We start from the raw sequence: 21,147 nt of genomic DNA on the forward strand, positions 1-21,147 counted from the left end.
TTTTCCTTCTTGAATATCTTCTGTTTAATTCATTCTGCTTTCTCACGCCATTTTTCTTTGAAAAGTGTTACTTACTAATTCAGAGTTTCAGTGGATATCCCACATGTTTTAGTGGATATCTTCCTTTGGACTTTCTTTCCTCTCTCATACTTTTGCGTAGCTAGTGCTTTTGAGTAACATGTTTTGTTTCACCAAAATCAGTGAGGTTAGGTATATGCTTTGGAGAGACTTTCTTTCTAGGAAGAAGGTGTCTTTATAGACAACTCATCACAGGGGTGCATATCATCAGTTGGGTTTTTTACTTTGCTTTGTTGAATTGGTAAATATGAGGTTGATGTTTGAGGTACCTTATTTTTGCTTAGATTCTTGATAAATGCAAGTGAAAAGTTTGTTTTTCCCAGCCCTAGTACATATTATTTCATCAGGACTTTGGGTTTGTAGTATTTCAGAGTGGATTCCTCAGCAGAAGTAAAATTTTGATTTTTAAAATGCTTCCGTTATTAATTTTTCGGTTGAATTATCAGATGGCTCATTAAAGTTACTTAAAAATTGTGTGCAGTGAAAAACAAATGATGCAAAGAGCCTTGGAACAAATACACAAGTCATGATCTATTTAAGCATTTTACCTTTTAAGGAGGGTATTTTCACTTGAGCCATGGGTAATTTAAGAAGATTCATCTAAGTTTACATAGAAGTGGAAAATGGGGAAATACGAGAATGAAACTTGTCGTTAAACCAGTGGGTTTTTTTCCCCCACTTAATTATGAACTCTTCTTCCCATTGGATCTTTGACTCATTCAGTCTGGAAGATGGATTGAATTGGATTGTCATTCAGTATTTTATCCTTAGAATTTATTCTGTAAATGCATGTGTTATATCAGTCTAAATCCCATACTGAGTAGAATTATTACTCCATTAATAAACTTGATAGGTTCTTTTTGCTCTCAGGCTCTACATTTCCCAAACATTAACGTATTATTTCTCACATTACTCTGTAAATTAAAAGGCTTGTGTTTTTTGTTTTATTGATGAAGAATTGAGGCACAGGGTCTGTAAACTTCAAAAGTACCCCGTCATAACTTTTCAACTGATTTTTGTTAGATGTTCAGGTGTTGCAGACACAGTTTATGTTGACTTAAGTTGCTGTTGTGCTCCCTTGCTTTTCCTCAGTTTCGCCTTTATCTCAGCACCTAGAAAAATGAGAGTAGGATGAAGAGGTTAATCTGAAAAATCTGTGGTTTCTTGAGCAACATATATGAACAAGCCACAGACAGAATTAACTTCTTGGGGGTTCTGTATAGCTGCCTTATAATCCAGAGGTCTCTCTTTGACTGCCTGCAGTTCTGTTTCTCTTCTTGTAAAACATCATTTAACTTCTGCAACGAATGAGGTATGGACAGTTTTTCTTCTGGTACCTCAGTTGATTACTGTTTACCCAGGGGACTTAGTTTGATGGAAACCAACTTTAGTTTGATGGAAATGAAATTACAGTGGAAACTAGATTACTCTGAAAATCCCAAATTATGTAGGAGAAAAATGACAAATTGAGCCTTTGACAAATTTAAGGAGCATGTTCCTTATGTCTGTCTCTCTTACATGGACATAAAATTTTGTTATATGAAAATTTCTTTTGCTAAAAAGTAGTATGAAGTTGATTGTCACAGTGGATACAGCTGTTGTACTTGGTTACTCATACTCAGTCATCTCTAATTCCAGGGGTTTTGACCTGAATTTCCAGATAATATTTCATTTGTACAGTCTTGTTTACAGTTTCATAACTCTGGCCTTTTTTTTTTTTCTTTAGCAAAAGTAAATTTTTTACCAGCTTCTGTGTTTTACATAATCTGCATTACCTGCTGTAGCTTTGTTACTGATTTATGTGCTTTTGGTCCGATTATTCAAAGTGTTAATGCTAAATTAATTTTCCTGACTCACTGTGATTTGTTAAGTATTCCACTGGCTTTATTGCAATTTCCTGGGCAAAGAGTCTTTTGCCTCCACCTCCTTAGACTTCTTGCAGTTAGACTTACTTGCTCTGGCTACTTAGTATTTCTTTCAGGACTGAACTTACGCTGCTCATGAACTGACATTTCTGGCATTTATCATACACTAAACAGCTTTCTCTATGGGCATTTTACTGTGATACCCATCATGCTTGAGAAAACTTTTGGTCTTTATGACACTTTTGTGTTGTCAAGACTCATCTTGGCTCTAATGTGTGTGAACCATGGTTGCTATCATAGCTAAATGTGTGCTGACTGTAATTACCCATATTCTGTTTCCTTCCTTTTTTGTCCTCTTTCAGGGTGCATTTCGCGATAAATTTGGACTGATGATAAAAGAGTTGGTTCTATCCATGGTTATATATTCTTCATGTTTCTTGTGCCATTGTTAGTGTTCATACAGCGTGTGATGCAGCTGAAAACTAAAATAATTTTCATTCCTTTCCCCCAGTTACCTTTCAGCCAGATTGGCTTCTTGATTTGGCTGACTATGTGGTGATGCAAGGGCATATAATACTAGTGATGAGGAGGTGGTTGGGATGAAAGCGAGCAAGATCACCCTCCTCTTCTCGTGACAGTGGAGATGTACCTGGTTTCATACAGCCTGCATAGCTGTACATTCAGCTAAGCCTTATCCACATGCAGAAATACAGCGAAACTTCTGTTCCAGAATTTATCAGGATATAATACTTCTACTGGGAAATAAGATTGCTGTTTCTCACTGAGATTCCAACAGTGGAAACAGAAAAGATCCATGTACAAGCTGTGGTGGCAAAACTACCTTATGAGCATTTGTCACTTCGTGCTGGTTTAAGCACTGTCCCTAAAAAGAACAGCTACAACATTCCTCTTGCCTCTCTTGGCCTGCTGGTGGATTCAGCTGAAAATGTTACAGTTTTCTTTATAGTTTATTTTGTGTACCGAAGGGAGGTGCTCAATAGCAAGGTGGTTTATGGGATTTAGCTGTTAACCATTTTCAGTACAGGGATATTAGTAGTAATGCATGTTTTAGATTGTTTTTTTTGTGTGGTGGGTTGGTTTTTTTCTGAATGATGACTGTTTTCAGACAGACCTGCGACAGAGTTTTTAAACCCATCTTCAGTCCCTAGGATGTGGTAGTAATTGATCATTATCTCCTGCATTTCTTAATAAAGAAGGTTATGATGTGCTTTTTGATAGGTTTTGTAGATACAGGAATATTAAGTTTCTGGGCCAGTGGAGTCATTTTCTTTTTCTGTGGGGGTATGGATATAGTGGAAATAATTCTCCTGTTTCCAGTCCTGCTTTGTTCTTAATACTTGTTCCTATCCAACTTCCTCTGCTATTTACTTTTTTGCATTTGTATCAAACTACAGCCTCAGTTGTGCTGGCAGAAGGAACATTAAGACAGAAGACAAAACTGCTGTTCCTGTTGCCACTTCTTATTTCCCTGCTGAGAGGCCAGGATTTTTAAGAGGAGTTGTTACACAAGTTCTCCAGAGCAGATGGCTTATATGAGTTTAGTTGGAATGGAGCACGTTTAAGGCAGACAGTCTTAAAAAAAAAAAAATCAGCTATCAGCTTATAACACCTCTAGTGAGCTTGTGCTAGCTTGATTTTTCAGAACAAGTATCATCTGACTGAAATGCTTGTAAGGCAACAGGAAATGGCAAAATGTTTACTTGCAGATAGCTAGAATGGAACCGTACAAAAATCTCTAGTCTGAGTTAGGCAGTTGGTACATTGAAAACTAGTTGGAAGTTTGGCTAAGTTTGTTAAGCAGTTATGAAGAAGTTTATTGAAACATTATTTTTAATGCTGATAACACTTTCTTCTGTATTTGAGACATTTTAAGTTATGCTTGATGATGATGATGGTAGTGTTGAGTTCCTGTGCATAGTTCATGCTTTCTAATTGAACATTACATGAAAAACAGTTTAAAAAAAACAAGTGAAATTAAAGCTAGTACAGTAATGGGAATACTTAGATTATTTGAATTTAAAGCATCTCAAAATATCTGGGTATTTCATTAAGTTAATTTTGTCATGATTCAAGAATGTGAAATGCTTCAAATTTAATACCTGGTTTAGAAGCTGTACCATGGTTGAATTATTTGCAGTTAACCAACCAATAAGGTGTGTTAATTTTATACTTCGAGAGAAAATTTCTATAATGTGTTGATAATGTCACAGGATATTAGGAGTACAGACTACTATTAATAATTGTTAGTTAATTAGTTAATAATAATTTTCTGTAGTGTAATGTTTGACATACTTCAGAGAAGCCCTTAAATTCTCCATAGAAAACTTGAAAGGAGTCAGAAGGGGCTAGCCTGTTTTTTTCAGGCAAACTTTAAACTTTACTTTTCTAACAGAAGCTTTATAGTATAATTGTGGTAGTGGCATTGAGTACTGCATGCTATGGTGATATGTCAGGTGCGGTGTATAAGCATGATTTAACAAGAATAGTGTGCAAGTAAAATGTAGAAATAATGTAGGAATATCTATAATTCATTGGGTGAATGGCTTTAGACAATATTTCAAATATTTATAGTGCTGAGTTTTGCAAAGCCTTAAGTGCAGTATACTATAAATAATTTCAAGTTTAAAAGCCACAAGTGGAATGAACCTGGAAGATACCATTATGCTTCCCTTCAAATATATGAGAAAGAATGAAGGTATCAAAAGCCATTTAGCATCTACCCCTGGCCTGGTAGAAGGTATGAACATCATCAGAAATAACAGAAGACACCAATGTATTTATGTATCCTGGGGGAAACCAAGGCTAGGGATGCCATTGAACATGAGAAATGGTAATTTGGGTATTTGTATGGTTCAGTGGGATCTTCCAAGGATGTAATGTTGAAGTGTTACTTCCTTTTTTGCTCTGTTCTTCAGGAAGAATGGAAGTTGTGAATAGTATTAAATTTCTATAGTATAACAGATCAAAGGGAGCATTTTGATTTAAACTTTTGTCATGAAGTTTTTAGATTTTTTTTTTTTTTTTTTTGTCTGAAGTTAATGTTACCTGTAATCTTTAGGCAGTTAGTCTAGATAATCACTAATCACTGTAGGTCTCTACCAGCTGGAAAATAATTCTATTCTTAAATATTCTATTCTGTTCATTGGAGGAGGAGGTGGAAACTTCATAGTTTTACCTTCATCAATCCTGCCTACAAGATTGTGCTAATTAAATACAAGATTTCATTTTGAGTTCTGTAGCAAAAGAACATGACTTCCGAAGAAGTTTCAAAGGTCAACAGAGCTAGAGGATAAAGGATCTTAACAATTACTAAGGGTTTGAGCCCAACTCTCCAAAAGAAGTGAGATATTTTGTGGATGCTTTTGGAATTTACAAAACTCATGTTCTTCTCTAGTTAACCTTAAGACCTGATATAGAAATAAATGATAAAATGTAACACAACCTAAAATAACAATAAAAGCTTCCTGCATAAGTTGCAGAGCTGAAGTTCTGCATATGTATTGATGGCTTCACTGCTACCCTCACAATATCAGATACAAACCCCAAATTTTTTATGAGGTTAAAAGTCCAAGGATTTGATCATGAAAGAAGAAAGGAATATCCATTCCTAAAGATGGAATTGAAGGAGCTTCTGAAGTGGTTAAGAAACTTGAGTTTGCAGTTTGGAGGAAAAATCTGTGCAGATGCATCAACATTTGCTTATTTTTGTCAACCCGAATATGAATATTGCAGACTTCTTATGGCAAATCTGAACAAAACGAGAAAAAAACAATTCTTTGCTGTGAAATGGTGTGATGTCCAAACACACACAAAATCAAGTAGGCTTAAGCTACTGTGTAGTATTGAGGGCATTTGCCTTACAAAGATGAAGCAAAAGTGAGGCTGGCAGCTTTTTGCAAACAGAGTTTTTGGCTTTGTTGTAATTTGCATTGGTACTTTAAATGAATACTGGTCAACACAAAAAGGTAAACGTAATAGACCCTTATGCTAGTGGAGTTGTGTAAAAGGTTACATGTTAACAAAGTCAAATTTGTTTTGTTTGTTTTAACATTACTTTGTAGAAACTAATATACTTCTTGAGTTGTATGAAGTGACTTTCTTGCTGAGTTCTTGCTTTCAAGAAAACTAGACTTTGGTAAAAACAGTGTTTACTGCTTCTCTGACATGATTGAAGTCCTTTTAAGAGCCTTTTGCTGAAGTGCTTTTTTGGCTTTGTTTTTCAATGTGGAAGACATATCAACATTCTTTCCTGTGTATAGATGTGAGTAATTTTTTTACACCCTACTAGTACTGATTTTGTTTCAAACCTATTAAACCTAGATCTTTCCATTTAGTTCTGTATTTGTCTATATTTTATATCTGCTGTCTGCTTTAATTTCAAACACAAAACTGTAACAGTGTCAGGGTACTTAGTTCCTCATATGTTGGAAGGTACAATTCCTAACTCCTTTCAGTTACTTCATTGTTACCCGGTGTTCTGGGTATGCATTCAGCATCCTCCCTTCTCTCTTGGTATGAAGAATAGTGTTACTGAATATATTACTCTTTATCATTTACAGTTTAAAAGTTATGTTTAAAAATGGTTTCTGTGTATGGACATTATTTTTATTTGAAATTGTAGCTGTGTATAGTTGGTAGTGGTATCAGCTGGTAGTCTTAGCTCTGTATGCAATTTCAGATAGCCAAGAAATGTTTTCTTGCATGACTAGCCAAAGATTTGGAAAACACACATTTTAGATGTATTGGTTCTGTTCTTGAAGTCTACAGCTTAAAAGCTCTTAGCCTGAAACAATATCTTACCATAACTTTGGCTTCAGAACTGAAAAGGAGATACTATGTCATGTGTAGAAAATACCTCTTCTCTAAAGTTGGAGGGAAAAGGCAGGTCCTCACTGCTTTTTCTGATTTTATTTGTGCTTGATGGGCAATTACCGCTTTTTTTGAAAAGAGAATGTCAGTTACAAACACGCTTTCTGTAGTACTTGCCAGCTGGCTTCTTAGTTCTTTTTTTTCCTTTGATAGGTCCAAAAGTTGAAGAGAGTAGACATAGCAGTTTTTAAAGGGCACCCATTTTAAGACATTCCCTTACTGCAAGGGAATAAGATAAATACTAGTCAGAAACCCCAGAACAACTAGGCAGCCTTGGAAGTGGGTGGGTCTCTGATGTTCTGTCCTGTGGCCAGTATTGTAATGGGTTCAGTTATTTGATTTAGCATGTTGCACTTTCATCTTGTTGAGGCAGCTAATTGGTGTGGAGGATATCTTTGTTGCTACTTTTTTTTTCCTAGATGTAAAAGACTAATTCAGAAGTTTTATCAGTTTTGCAACCAAAATTATATGCTTCTGTTAAAAAGACAAGAGTCCTGAGATTTATTCTTTCTGCAAATATGTAATTGTGGTGTTCACATGCAGTTGGTTTTCTAGAATAACCATGCTTCTAGTCATATTTCCCAATATATACAAACTTTTCTGTATGTCCTTTTTTTCTAAGTGAATGGCCTGACACTTGGCTATGTTAGTACACATTTTATTGTGCCAAGTTTATCAGATGATCCAGATTACTCTGTGACATGTTCTCATTGTTTATCACCCCATTAGTTTGTGTGCCATGGGCAAAATTCATTAGTAATTTTACAGTTTTGTCTATGTTATTGGTAATATCGAATAGTATGACATTCAGAATTGACACATGAAGTGTTTGGCTATGAATGTTGTCCCTCTTTGTTAAAATCAGTGTTAATAATTCTGGTTTCAATCAGTGGAGTTTAAATTTACAGTAAACAAAACAGGTTTAAAAAAAATAATCAGACAAACGTAAAAATGCAGTACAGAATTCAGGTAGTCTCTAGTATCTTTCACATTTATAATAAAGAAAGATATTAAATTGATCTTATTTATTAGACTGTAGAAAGTTGCCTTAGTGGCTTTGAGTTTCACTAAACAGGTTTAGTTCTAGAAATGTTAGTTTGATTTCTGTTCTCCCTTCCTCCTACTCCTCCCTTCTTCCTTTTGGTGCTATTTTGGACTATATCCTGTTTTTCAAGATCTAGTAAGAGTTACGGCTGTAGATTTCTCTGGATTCTTGGTCATATTTAGTACAGCTTATCTGAGTTTTCTGATTTTAAAATATTTAGTATAAGTTGTTTTAATATATTATAAATATTGGAAACTGGGTTTTTTGTTATGGCATTGATGTGCCTTTTGTATTTAGGTTCAGACCAGAAATATTATGTAATATGTCAGAGGAGGCTGGGTTGTTTAACACTTATATAATGATTTATATTGTAGTTGCTAGGATGTTTTAAATGTATTAATTATGAACGATAACCATGTGTGTACTAGGAAATACATATTAGATAGAAATAAGGATAATCAATTCGATTAAATTTTGCGACCATGTATTAAAGGAATTGCATGAAGGAAAAAAAAAAAAAACAACCCACCACATTTTGGGATACATCATTCTGTTTTGTTTAGCATATTGCAGTATGTTAGCATATTGCAATATGTTTATCCAAAACTAAATTTTGTTTTAAGTGTAATAAAAATGAGGTGTTATTTTCTACCTGCATTAGTATACAAACCTATATGTTCTCCTGAAACTGCTTTAAAGGCTCGTTCCATTAGAAAACTGAACCTGGTTGTTTTTTGAACCACTGCTATAACTAATAAAAAAGAAAGTTTCCAATGCCAGTACAGAAATATAGTTATCTGCTCCTATGAAGAATGATAATTGACAAGCTGTGTTGCGCACATCCTCATACAGAGAAAACATGGTGATGAGTACTGCTGTGTAAACTTGGGTGTCTGGTTTGTTGTCTCTTTTAGACTTTGTAATACATCCTATTCTGTACGTTGCTTTGCACATTCCCTCTTTATAGAGTGCTTCAGGAACTAGTAGGAAGCCATTGATACCTCTGTGCTCAGAAATTTTAAAATTTCCTCTATTCCCTAGTACTTTCTGTAAAAATTCACATCTTGCTGAGAAAAGCACTCGTTACTCCAGTGAAATTAAGCCTATGTTTTTTGCTACCTGTAATACTGAGAACGTATTTCGATTTTTTTTTTTTCTTCCCCCCATTGACTTCTGAGCATCCAGTAATAATGCTCTTTGTAGTAAAAAGGCAGAGCAGTTCAGTTTGAAGTAACATTCCAAGTTAATTAGGCCTTTTAAAAATGAAGTAAGATTAAATCTTTCTTAAAAAGTCTAAGAGCAGAACATCTTGCAAATCCTAGCATTTAAAAACCAGACACAGTTCTTAAAGTATTCTGGACAGTGAGCTTTGATGTACAGCTTGTAGAGGTGTAACTACGTCCATTTTAGAACTGGGCAAACAGCTTGAAATATTTGATATGGCCATGATCAAATTACAGCTTTAATAATCAGAAATAGGGAACCGAGATCATTTAATCAGTCTTTGGTGCAAACTTTAGACGTATATTTTCTTGAAGCAGTGATAAGTAGACATGATACAATAATAATTACTCCATAGATGATAGAACATCAACTGCAAATGTGTATATTCTTTTTAATCTGGAACATTATTTAAATGTAAACATCAATCTGTTATTTGTCCTTGCTTATAGTGTTCTGTTGCTGTCTGTGAATGACTAAGGTTGCACTTGGGCCTGCAATATCAATTCAATCCTAATTGGCTATATTGCCAAGAACACAGTTTTTGGGTTGCAGAAGGGCAGCCTCCTGCATAAATAAACTTGTAGTGTAATTGGAAGAAAGTATAGCGTGTTGCTGAGCAGCGTGAGATTGAATCTGACACTCTGCCTGAAACAAATGTACGTATGAAAGTTCTTAGATTGGATTTTTTTTTTTAGAGGTTGTTTCCTGTTGTAGCTTGTTCTTTTAATGCAAGGTAGAAGGAAGTCTTGCCCACTTCCGTGCATGTTCATTGTGAATTAAAGAGAAGGGCTGCATAGTAACTGAAAGTCATAGTTCAAATCATTTAAGCAATTTATAAAATAGATGTTAGCATTTTCCAGATAGACTTGACTTAAGTTTGTTTTTCTTAAGTTACAGTGCATGCATTTACTGGTGCTTTTTTTGTTCACTTCATTCTGTTCTTGGAAAGTCTGGTTTATTTTACTGTCATGACCAAATTCTCATCTCCCAGCATAAAACCCCACATTATCTATCTACATACCAGTGCCTTGAATGTAGTTTCTTAATCACTTGGAAATGTTAAAAACAAGAATGTAAATAACAGAATTGCAGGGTCTGTAAATTCTACATCTCTCCTCCTTCTGTCATTGAGATATATTGAATATCATTGAGGATACAGTTCCGTACCAGTTGAATCACTGTAACTCCTGCTGAAAGCTCCTGAGTGTGAATAAATGGTTGTAGTGGGTGAGAGGCCCAGCCTTGCTCAGTGCTCTGTCCACGACAGTGGCCTGAAACATACCGCCTACAGAAAATCGTGGCAGCTCACTGAAGGGAGCATGGCTAATTATCTTAACATTTGCTGGTTTTGTAGATAACTGCTTGCTTTTTTGGTGCTGTATCCGTGGCATTCATCTCTTTTTACTGTCACATAAGCAAAACACTTCTCCAGAGCAGGAACTTGAAATTCACTTTTTTTGGTAGCCAGAACTAAGTGTATGATCTGAAGACCTGACCTCTTGTTACACATCTGGGAAAACGCAATCATGTACCTTAAGTAACCAGTGGTACACTATCTAACTCTTAAATGCCCCCAAAATTATTGGTAAGTGAGTGTCGTCTTCTAAAAGACACTTGCTGCTGTCCAGTGCTCTTTCAGCACCTGAACTTCATTGATTGTCTTGCCTTGAAGTAAGACAGTCCTTTGAGTGGTATAAGGGCTTACCTTGTTTTTTTGGAAGTCTTTTGGGAAGTTACACCATGTGGAGAGAAGTTAATGCATTTTGAATATGTCAGTTTTGTTGCCTTGACATGCAGGGACAAACACTGAATTCTCAGCCTCAGACTGAATACACTTTGTTTTGGTTAGCATTTCTTGGGCTCCAAGCTTGGTATTTCAATTAGAATTTTATATTGAGAGTGCAAAACTTTTGATGGAAGGGAGTCATTTTTAGCCAGAGGGGCTGAAGGAGAGACTTCTAATCCCTTGAAAAGGGAATCTGAGAATCATAAACTTAGGTTACCCGTTACACCTGAAACAGTTAAACATAGTCAGATTCAGCTCTTTATCAGTATGTCTCAAGTCAGGTTACATGAGAAACCAGTACTATTATCCTGTTTTCTAATTGGAAGCTTTTTTTCAAAAGAGGGAATAATCCATGTGGTTTTGCTGTAACAGAGCTATATTATTTAAAAAAAAAATCAAAATTGGTCTTTGTATCATTAATCTTTCTATGTCTTGTTGTTTGGGTTTGTTTTTTTCTTTAATAGTGATGGGAGAAATACTGAATCCTCAATCCCTATTCTTGAATTATGCCATATATATAAGTATTTTGGCTTTCTTAATATGGCATGTAAATAATGGCATTTTAATTTCTTAGAGCTTGTTGAACTTCATTTTCCCCAAATCTCATTCTCAGTAAGGCTTCAATCTTTGAATGTTCTCAGAACTTTACATTTTCAGCCAGACCTCTACATAAGTTCCCCAGTGCTATAAAATATGGGCAGAAGACAATAGGATCAGGCTGTGACACCTGTAAGTCTATAATACAGGTAATATTTATATTTGCTGCTCAAGGAGTAGAAAACATCACTGCTTAAAGCTAGCATTCCTGCAGCATTCCTCTACAGTCTCTTCAGCATAGAAGATCTGAATGCATTTAAGTGACTCCTTTGAGACCATATATATGGAGCTGACAGTTGTGGTCCCTCTGCTTTGCCCTTGACCTGACAATAAGCGGTGATGCTTTCCTTTGGAAGTTCACTTTCTGTGCTTTTACTGCTTGCTTACATTCATGTGAGTGGTAGGTGTAGGTGCATCTTGTACGAAGTGAAGTTGTGTACCATTAAGTAGATGTAGCTTAGCTACACTTAGTCTCTATGCTAAGCTTTGAAGTTAAAAAAAAATTCTGAAAGAACTGAAGTATGTTTTAGGACATCCTTCTTTATTTTGTCATATCATATTATGGGCAAATAGAATTGTATGTTTGCATGGATGCTTCCAGTGTTCCAGAAATTTACGCTGCCAGGTGTCAATCCAGTGACAGACAATTTTAGATGCATGATGGGGAAGGATCAATGAAAAAGGTTACTTGAAGCTATTTTTAAATGAACGTAGTTTTAGTTCACAACAGAGTTACTCAAAATCTGTTTGTTACTATATTTCCTTGAAATTTGTTGCTTTGAAATAATGTGTTGGAGCCTGATGCAGTTGACTAAGTCCTATGTGCACTCTCCTTTTTATTTGGAGAAAGAATCTAAATTCATTGTCTTTGTAATATAAACTATTTGAAGTAACCATTTCTCTGCTTATTATCAGGTATTTTTTAAACATTGAAAGTTAGACACTTCTTGATCTACTGAATAGTAGCCTAATGACAAGTTTTTTATTAATCATTGAATACATTTCAATTTAAGTGCATGTCAGTGTTAATGAGCAAATTGCTGGGACCTCTAGTTTACTGTTCTGATTATATAAATAATTTCCTTCTTCCTGAAAGACACAAGGCACAGAAGAAAGAAAATTATAAATGTGTGTGGGTGTGTATAGATTGTAACTACTGAATTAGGTCAGTGTTACAGTTTTGGGGGAGGTGTTTCTAGATGAGAAGTCGTTTTGATTAAAAGAAAGGAATAGGTTAGATTCTTAAGTCTAGAATTTTTAGACTAGAATTATGTCATAACCTTTGTGATGAGTCAGTATTTATTAGGATTTTTAAGAAGGTAGTTCCCAGAATCCTTTATGAAACAAATCTGTGATACTTTTCAACCTAAAATTTGTATTTGCTGCAGTTAAGATTTTTAGCAATACAGCACCTATAATGTAAAAGCATATTTTCTGTGAGATCCCAATGACATAGGAATGTCATTATATAAATAGTGCTGGAGAAAAAATAAAAATATTTTTTGTTAGCATAGTTGCATGATTTTTAGAAAGCTCTGCCTGTTGAGTAGACGGGTATCCTGGTGCACATTGTTAGCACAAAGTAGATTTTGTGGCATATATCCTCACTTGTATATAATCAGAAAACTTTAAATAAATGAAAAATAGGTCTGTGTCCCTAGATAGTGCTTAGGTAGTGCACATGAATAATAAATTGTATTTTCAGGTCTGCTGTTGTCATCTGTCACCTTGTATTTACTTTTTTAAAACTATTATAAACAGTTAATTTAGGAGAAAGGCTGTATGTATTGAGGTATTTCAGCTACTTTTCAGGAGATGACTTTGAGAAATTCAGATGAAAGCTGATCTAGAAGTCAACTGTATTAGAAAATTATGTATGTTCCTTGATCATCATATGCTAAAATGCCATCCTTTCTATTTGCTGTTAGGCGTTAACCCTGTAGCAGAACACATTTGCGTCTTATCTAGCATGCACCCAGGAACCTATGCCTGTTGTTTTTTTTTCCTGGCTTTCATAAAGGTACTTGATTTCTGTTCTTCCCCAAACAAAATTAACCTGTTCCACCACACAGGCGCGAGGTTGCTGGCTGTAGAAGCTGAGGTGAGGTTTGGATGTGCAGCTGTATGGATGCTTGAGCCTGGAAGCAGAGGCCCCTCCTGAAGGGCACTGCCGTGTCTGGCGTCCTCTGTGCAGTCTGCTGGTGCCCTTTTGGAATGCTGCTTGCAGCAAGTGGTGTCTTCGGAACAGGGAGCATGTGGAGTCAAAACTATAGTTGTCTTTTCCTAGTGTTGTTAAAATTACATGGAGTCAGGTGAAGCAAAAGCTGACTTTCGCTTACAATTTAGTGGTGGATCAGGCTGACATAAGGAAATGGCAAGAGCATGGCAAATCGGAATTTGCTCATTGGGCAGTCAAAAGCAAATGTCAGTGGGATTCATTTGACTTGGTCTTTGTAGCCTCACACATTGCTTGATTAACAGTGGAGTAGTGAGTTTGTCATTTAATAGGTGTCTGCCTCCATTTTGGTGCTGTATCAAAACATCCATTCAAAGCTGTGGGTAAAGATGATGTTTTTTTTTTTAACATGGCTTAGTGTGCTGAATCTAAAATCAAGTATAGTAGAAATGAGACATATTAATAAGTTAATATAGGGTCTCCATTAGAATTCAGCCAGATGCAGGCAGTTTGAATTGTTTCTGTTGGGCTGTCTGTATACTCAAAATCAAGGTGTTGCTGTATCAGTTTACATTTGTTAATAAAAACCCAAATTAATTATAACTAGGTGTAAAGACTGTTCTTGAGTTGAGCTAAACTCTGCCTTGGTCAGTTTTAACTCTAAAAAATTGAAAATTAGTTGTCTGAATTAAAGACGTGACAGGAATTTGAAATTTCATGGTTAATCAGTTCTAGAGAGATTGAAGCAGTAGGGTGTTCTCTGTGGGCATGCAGTTTGCTGTTTTCTTGAAAACATAAATGGTTAGATCAGTGTCTGAAAGCATGACTGATAAAGTGCTCCATTCTAGTACTGTTTAAAATCTATAAATTGGATGATGATTTGTGCTTACGAAAACATATTTGTGTACTCCGTAATTAGAAGGAAGATACCTGAGCCAGGGGTATCCTTACAATTTTGGATACACAGGTACTACAGGAAGCAATCAGGCCATTTGTTGAGAGATGGAGTGCTGTTCGTTAGCTGCAGCATAACTTGAAATTACTGTTGTGTTTTTGAGGACATCACACAAATCAGGGGGGGAGAAGTGATGAACTCAAGAAGTTGGCCTTAGGTATATGGCCAAGCCAAGTGAACTCTGGAGGCCCTGGAATACACTTTTCTGGGAATGTAATTTGAGTAATACACAGTATTGTGATTAGTCTCTTAAGCAGTCAGTCAGCAAATAAGAGGAAGAAGAAGATGTATTAGTCCTTTCTATAAATGTTCTGTATTTACTAGTGTCTATGAAATTCTGTATATTTTTGTTACACAGATTTTGTTTCAGTTGGTGAATTTAGAAGATTTTGAGTAAGTTGAATATTTCATTAGCAGTTTTCTTGTATCTCCTAGTTATGTCACTCACCTTGAGCAGAAAGGGATTTACAAGAATGCTTTGCCCAGACCCTTCAGTTAAGCACAGAACCAAAATCTGAGGGTAAATCACACTACTGTAAGTCAGTCTAACAGGGGAGGTGCAGTTTTGTCCTGGCTCCCTGGCTGGCCTTAGGATGGGTACTCTCTGGCCTTGCAGTACACCCGTTCAGATAATTAAAGAAACTGAAAAATAATCACAGTCTTTGTGTTTTGTGTTTGTTTTTGTGTGTGTGTGTGTTGTTTTTTGTTGTTGTTGCTGTTGTTTCTTTTAGTACTCTAGACCGGCTCACTTCATGATAGTTCAGCCAAAAGCATTAGAATAATAAAGAGATGAGACTGAAGCAGCTTGCACTTGATGTAAGTTATTGTAGAACCGCATCTGCCAGTGATCATTTTCTGCAGTTTAAGCCAACCTAGACCAGGATTGCTGCTGAAATGAGCTGCTTCACCCTTTTCTTGCTTCTTTGCTACCTCACTATATGTGCCAGCACAAGTTTTTGTGTGGCCGCATGGTGAACCAGACCTGCTAAGGAAGAATGATGGTGATTAAGGAAGATTTATTGCTGTGGTAGTTGGCTTAGGGCTGTTGAAAAGTAGTACAATGTAAGTTGGCAGAAGTTTGATTACATTGGTTTGTGCAAGTACCTAGAAGCCTCAATCAGGTAGTGCAGGGGAACTGACAGCATTGAACTGCAGTAGACTGCATATATGTGTGTATATATATATGGCAGGAAACTTTGTCTTGCTAATACTTTCTACCTAGTGATATTTATAAACATCAGTAGAAAAATAATTAAGTATTCAGGAGGGCATTACAAAAGACCACCAATTAAAAGAACGTGGAGATGACCAGGGGGCTGGAGCACCTCCCCTATGAGGACAGGCTGAGAGAGTTGGGGTTGTTCAGCCTGGAGAAGAGAAGGCTCCGGGAAGACCTGATAGCGGCCTGCCAGTCCTTAAAGGGGGATACAGGAAAGCTGGGGAGGGGCACTTTATCAGGGAGTGTAGTGACAGGACGAGGGTTAATGGTTTTAAACTGAAAGGATAGTTTTAGATTAGCTATAAGGAAGAAATTCTTTACTGCAAGGGTGGTGAGACAGTGGCACAGGTTGCCCAGAGAAGCTGTGGCTGCCCCCTCCCTGGAAGGGTTCAAGGCCAGGCTGGACGGGGCTTTGAGCAGCCTGAGGTCTCTGGAATATGTCCCCTGCCCATGGCAGGGTGGTTGGAACTAGATGATCTTTAAGGTCCCTTCCGACCAAACCATTCTATGAACATAAGTTAATTTTTAAAACTGCATTAAAAAATGAGTTTCTTCCTAAAGAAAATTTTAGTTCCAGACTTAGCACGCTTACTAAGCCCTATTAATATGGATTCTGAAGGGTGCGGGTGGATCACAATTGACTGTATTCAAAGAATACAGTTTTGTTCAAAAGTGAACATTATTTTAGTGACAATAGTAGAGAACTCTAAATTTGTTGGTGCTGTTAATATTGGAGACTGGACAGAGGAGTAGCATATTCTGTCAAAATTTTTATTGTATATGTAATGGTTTACAAACTTGCACAATTTAGGAAAGGATTTTAAAGTGTCTTGGAGAAAGATAACAGCATTGAAAATTAATTTGAGGTGAAACATCATAATAAAACACAAATATGCATAGTGTCACAGCAGAAATTTCTAAGTTGATTGGCAAAAACCTTCAAGTTTAACAAATCAGGAACTTAGCACTGCCAAATGAAACTTGCTGAAAGCTCGTACAATCCTTTCTACTACCCAACTTGGCTTTTGAACTTTCTGAGTACTGTTGGTTTATCTGGTGCTTGGAAGTCTGAGTTGCTCTGGAAAATGACATATTGTCTTCCATGGTTATACAATGCCCTGTGGTATAAAGTGGAATTGCTCTTAAAGCTTAATGAAACTTTTATTTCTGTATTTAACACAGTGAAGTTTAAATACATACGTAGTGATTATTGAACTGTTGGTATCAACAAATTAATAATTCCCTTCATATAATACACTAAAATAATTGGTGGGGATGTAACGGGCTTTGTAGTGGGCCTGAAAGGCAGTGGACCCAGGCTTTCATAGGCACGTGCTGAAAGAAGGGAATACAGATCTAATGCTCTAGGTAAATACTGATGTGCTAATAGAAGTTTGACAGCAGGGTCTCTATTAGTCTTAGCTGAGGTAGAATTAATCTCTTAACTCCCTCTCAGACATCTGCAGTTAGACAGTGTCATGGAAAAAGTATTGGAAAAGATGTCAAATTTGGCTGTTCATGCTCTTAACCAGGTCATTTCTACATAGACCTTGGTTAGCACCTTGAATACAAATTGAAAATCTGCTGTATAAGTTCAAGCACAACAGAGTCAGACAGCTGCATTTTGGATGTGTGTCAGTTTCTCAGTGGTACAGAGGTAATTATCAGAGTAATTTTTACTTAGAACATTGAAATAATGTTAAATATTTCAAATGTTCCTTTCTCCTGATGTCAGTTGTGCTCAATAAAACTAAATACTAAGTCTGAAATAAAAGATTCTTTATAGCAGTGTGTTTGGTTTTTTTAGAGTTCTTTTCCAGGTATGGATTACTTTGATATGCATGTGTCAGTATAGCATATTGTGATGTTTTGTTTTGTTTTTTTTTTTTTCAGGTTATGCAATGGTCTCTGCAAGATGGCATATTCTTGAGTTGGAGCTTTTTAAGGCAAGCATATGCTGGTACTTCAACTTTACTAAGTGGACTATAATTTCTTCTCTCACAACAACTACATAAGCAGACAAAATTGCAAAGATCTGCCCTGTGTCGAGTATGACAGCCACGACTCGTGGCTCTCCGGTAGGAGGGAATGATAGCCAGGGCCAGGCTCCTGATGGACAGTCCCAGCCTCCCCTCCAGCAGAATCAGGTATGATATTAAAAATCAAGTTGTCTGAAAATAAAGATGTTAGTTCTGTAGAAACAGCGTTTCTGAATTATTTGAGTTTGTGTATTCCTAGAAATCTCTAGTTAAGTTAGATTTTTTTTTTTTGTGTGTGTGTCTGAAAGTCCAAAAAGATTTTGAGGGATGAAGGCAGTGGTGTTGGCAAAGTAGGTATGGTTAGGGAGCACTGCACTGCAAAAGATGCTCCCTTTTCAGGCAGTGGCATGGCTCTTACAAGCATGTGTATTTTGGATAAGAAGCTGCCTTGGAATAATATCAGAAGCTTCTTCAGGAACTTTGTAGATGTACTTGCCACAGATTGGTAAAACCACTCTCTCTGAGCTCAGTTTATCCTCAGTTCTGCAAAAGCACTTTTGGATAAAACAGCTTACACATGGGTATCACCTCTTTAAGACCAGCTTTATCTAGGCCTTCGTTCATTGTACTAGACTTCCTGAACAATTCAGCATGTTTCTGTTGAACAGGTTATCCTGCTTGCAAAAGACAAGCAGAAGCTTTGAAATATTACATCATAATGTGACGATTCTTTTTTTTCTGGGGAAAAAATACCAGAAAAGATGCTTTTAAACAGTGTAGCCAAACCCATTTAAAAGAAAACTCACACTCTGTCATTTAGTTCAGTATGCAGATATTTATTTAATACCATAAGCTTTAATGGTTGTTACTTCCTGAGCATGAATTGTTCTTTGCAACTTGTGTGGTGGGCTGACCCTGGCTGCCAGGTAAGCCTCCACCCCCTCACTTCTTCCCTCTTCCCTCTGCCTCAGCTGGATGGGGGAGAGAATTGGAAGGGAAAAGTGAGAAAATGTATGGGGTTGAGATAAAAGCAGTTTAATAATTGAATGGGGGGTAGGGGACAAAGCAAGTGGTGAACTTGTGAAAAATGTTCCAGAGGTTTTGTTCCTCTCTTGTCCTCTTCTGGTTTGAATCTTTATTACTGTCAATTCATGCTATTTCTATCAGATAAGCATGCATCTACAAAATGCACTGAATTTTGCATAGCCTGTGAAAATGGGCTTAACTAATTATGTTCTGGGAGGTTGGTTAGTAGCCAGCTGTAGTAGTGTGTTACTCATTTTTAGCAAACTTTTTTAGAAAATGTTTTTCATGGTTGTTTTCTGTGCTGTTGCTCAAGTCTGTCTTTCTACCTAAACCAATCATCTTTTCTGCAGAAGATTTGTAAAAAAATAGAGCATCCATTTAGTCCTTATCTTTACCTTCTAGATAGGTGGTCTGCTGAAAGAAGTCTGTTACAAAAAAATGCAGTTTACTCACTGGAAAAGTAGCTTATTTTTTAAACTGTTGAGATAGAAAGCATATAACATATTTAATGCTCTATTGTTTTTTTGTTAATAGCTTTGAAATTGTTTTATTAGGTTTTATGATGGCAGGTATTTACTTCAAGTGATTCTTTGAAACAGTGTGAAGGAGAAATGCCAAAATAAGTGGCACTTTAAATGCAGACAGTATTTAAAGTATTTTCTGTACCAATTTTAGACTTCTTCACCTGATTCTTCCAATGAGAACTCCCCAGCTACCCCGCCTGATGAGCAGGGCCAAGGAGATGCTCCACCCCAGCTTGAAGATGAGGAGCCTGCATTTCCACACACAGACCTGGCAAAGTTGGATGACATGATCAACAGGTATTTTCACACTTTTTTCAGAGGGTGTGGATGATCTGTGCAAATATCTTGATGGTGGAATTGGGATTCTAGAATCTTTGTTCCACTGGATTTCTTTAAATACTTTTTAAATTGGGTTAGAGTTGTAAGGAGAAAGAGGCTCAAATCATCAAGTCAAAGGGTTTTGTGTGTGTTTTTTTGAGTTTTTTTTGGTTGTTGTTTGGGTTGGTTTGTTTTTCTGTTCTTTTTTTTTTTTTCAGATGGAGTGCTCATCAGGGCCTTTAGAAATTTATGTTATTACCCTATGTTAAGAGGATTACGAAGGGTCAAGGATTCTTAATTTTTAAAAAGTGCAGTTGAAATATGGTGTGGTTTGTTTTGGTTTTGAATATAGGCCTCGATGGGTTGTTCCTGTATTGCCGAAAGGGGAATTAGAAGTTCTTCTAGAAGCTGCTATTGACCTGAGTAAAAAAGGTAAGCTGAAAAGACAATTAATGATTATTGGGCCAGTGGGTAAAGTCTTTTCGTGTTCTTTTGAATCCCTGGTGGAGGCTTAAAAATTCTGAATTATTTCTGTTACAACCCTTGTCCTGAAGATTGTCTCAGAGTGGTATGCGGAACACTCATAGATCAGATTTTAGAAAGCCGTTAGTGTTGTTAGAAATTAGGAACCTTAGCATAAGTAGGGAAGTTGAATAAGCTCACAGCAGTAAAAATCTTGTAATTCCTGTCCTACCTGTTTTCTGTATTCACTTTGATATCAGACTTAGTGGGTTTGGTCTTTATAACAGATACTAAAACTCAAAGAATTCCAGTTTTTTAAAAATAAGTTACTATAATCTAGCTTTCCGAATGCCTTGCCATAGATTTTTATTCAAGTTTGTCATGTACATACTTTTGTAAATACTAGATAAAAGTTAGAATCTTAAATAACAAGACTGAGACTAATAATTCTACCGTATTGCTTTCTGTGTCTGACTTGCTTGGAATTAGGAGGGTTCTGTATCAGGACTGTATATGTGTTTGCTAAATTGTACTAGTCAGACTTGACAAGTTCATCATGTATTCTGGAAAGTTCTGTTGTCCTGGAAGGTTGCTTTGGTCTCATGTTCCAATCAGTATATGTTGCCACAGTATTTCACTAATACCAGAAGTCAGAGAGAAGTACTTTTCTAGATATCTACACTTAAGGGTTAGTTATTTTAAATATAGTGACAGACAAATTGCCTGTTCCTTACTTTTGCAGAGCTGGACCAGGACAACTTCGTTTCCATGTTAATAAGGATTATTCTCATGCAGTTTTAAGAATAAAAAGCTGATTGTAGTCATCGTATTCTGGGCTATCTTGATTGTTTTCTGTAAATCTTTTTTGCTTTGGAGCACTGTCTGGAGAAACAAAAGTTATGGTGCACCCTTGTGATCCAAAACAGGATAATGACATGTTGTTGCCAGCACTGATTTATCAACTGTAGTTGTGCTTGGAATTGGCTTCTTTGCATGTAGCTAG

At 36.3% G+C, this 21,147-nt stretch overlaps 1 protein-coding gene across 5 annotated transcripts in view; it reads left to right on the forward strand.

Moving 5' to 3' along the window:
- USP9X (ubiquitin specific peptidase 9 X-linked) overlaps positions 1-21,147 on the forward strand; it is a 106,876-nt gene that overhangs the window by 8,832 nt on the left and 76,897 nt on the right. For 4 of the 5 annotated variants that reach the window (XM_042789069.1, XM_042789070.1, XM_042789068.1 and 1 more), the window contains exons 2-4: positions 17,729-17,982; positions 19,516-19,661; positions 20,035-20,114. In XM_042789069.1, coding sequence (XP_042645003.1) covers positions 17,887-17,982; positions 19,516-19,661; positions 20,035-20,114 — 322 coding nt within the window. In that variant the 5' untranslated portion in view covers positions 17,729-17,886. Of the gene's footprint in view, positions 1-17,474; positions 17,493-17,728; positions 17,983-19,515; positions 19,662-20,034; positions 20,115-21,147 lie in introns of those variants that run through there. The other variant, XM_042789067.1, reaches the window with a different exon arrangement.

The sequence above is a fragment of the Tyto alba genome, unplaced genomic scaffold, assembly GCF_018691265.1.
Source record: "Tyto alba isolate M040663 unplaced genomic scaffold, T.alba_DEE_v4.0 Super-Scaffold_14, whole genome shotgun sequence".
Lineage (NCBI taxonomy): Eukaryota > Metazoa > Chordata > Aves > Strigiformes > Tytonidae > Tyto > Tyto alba.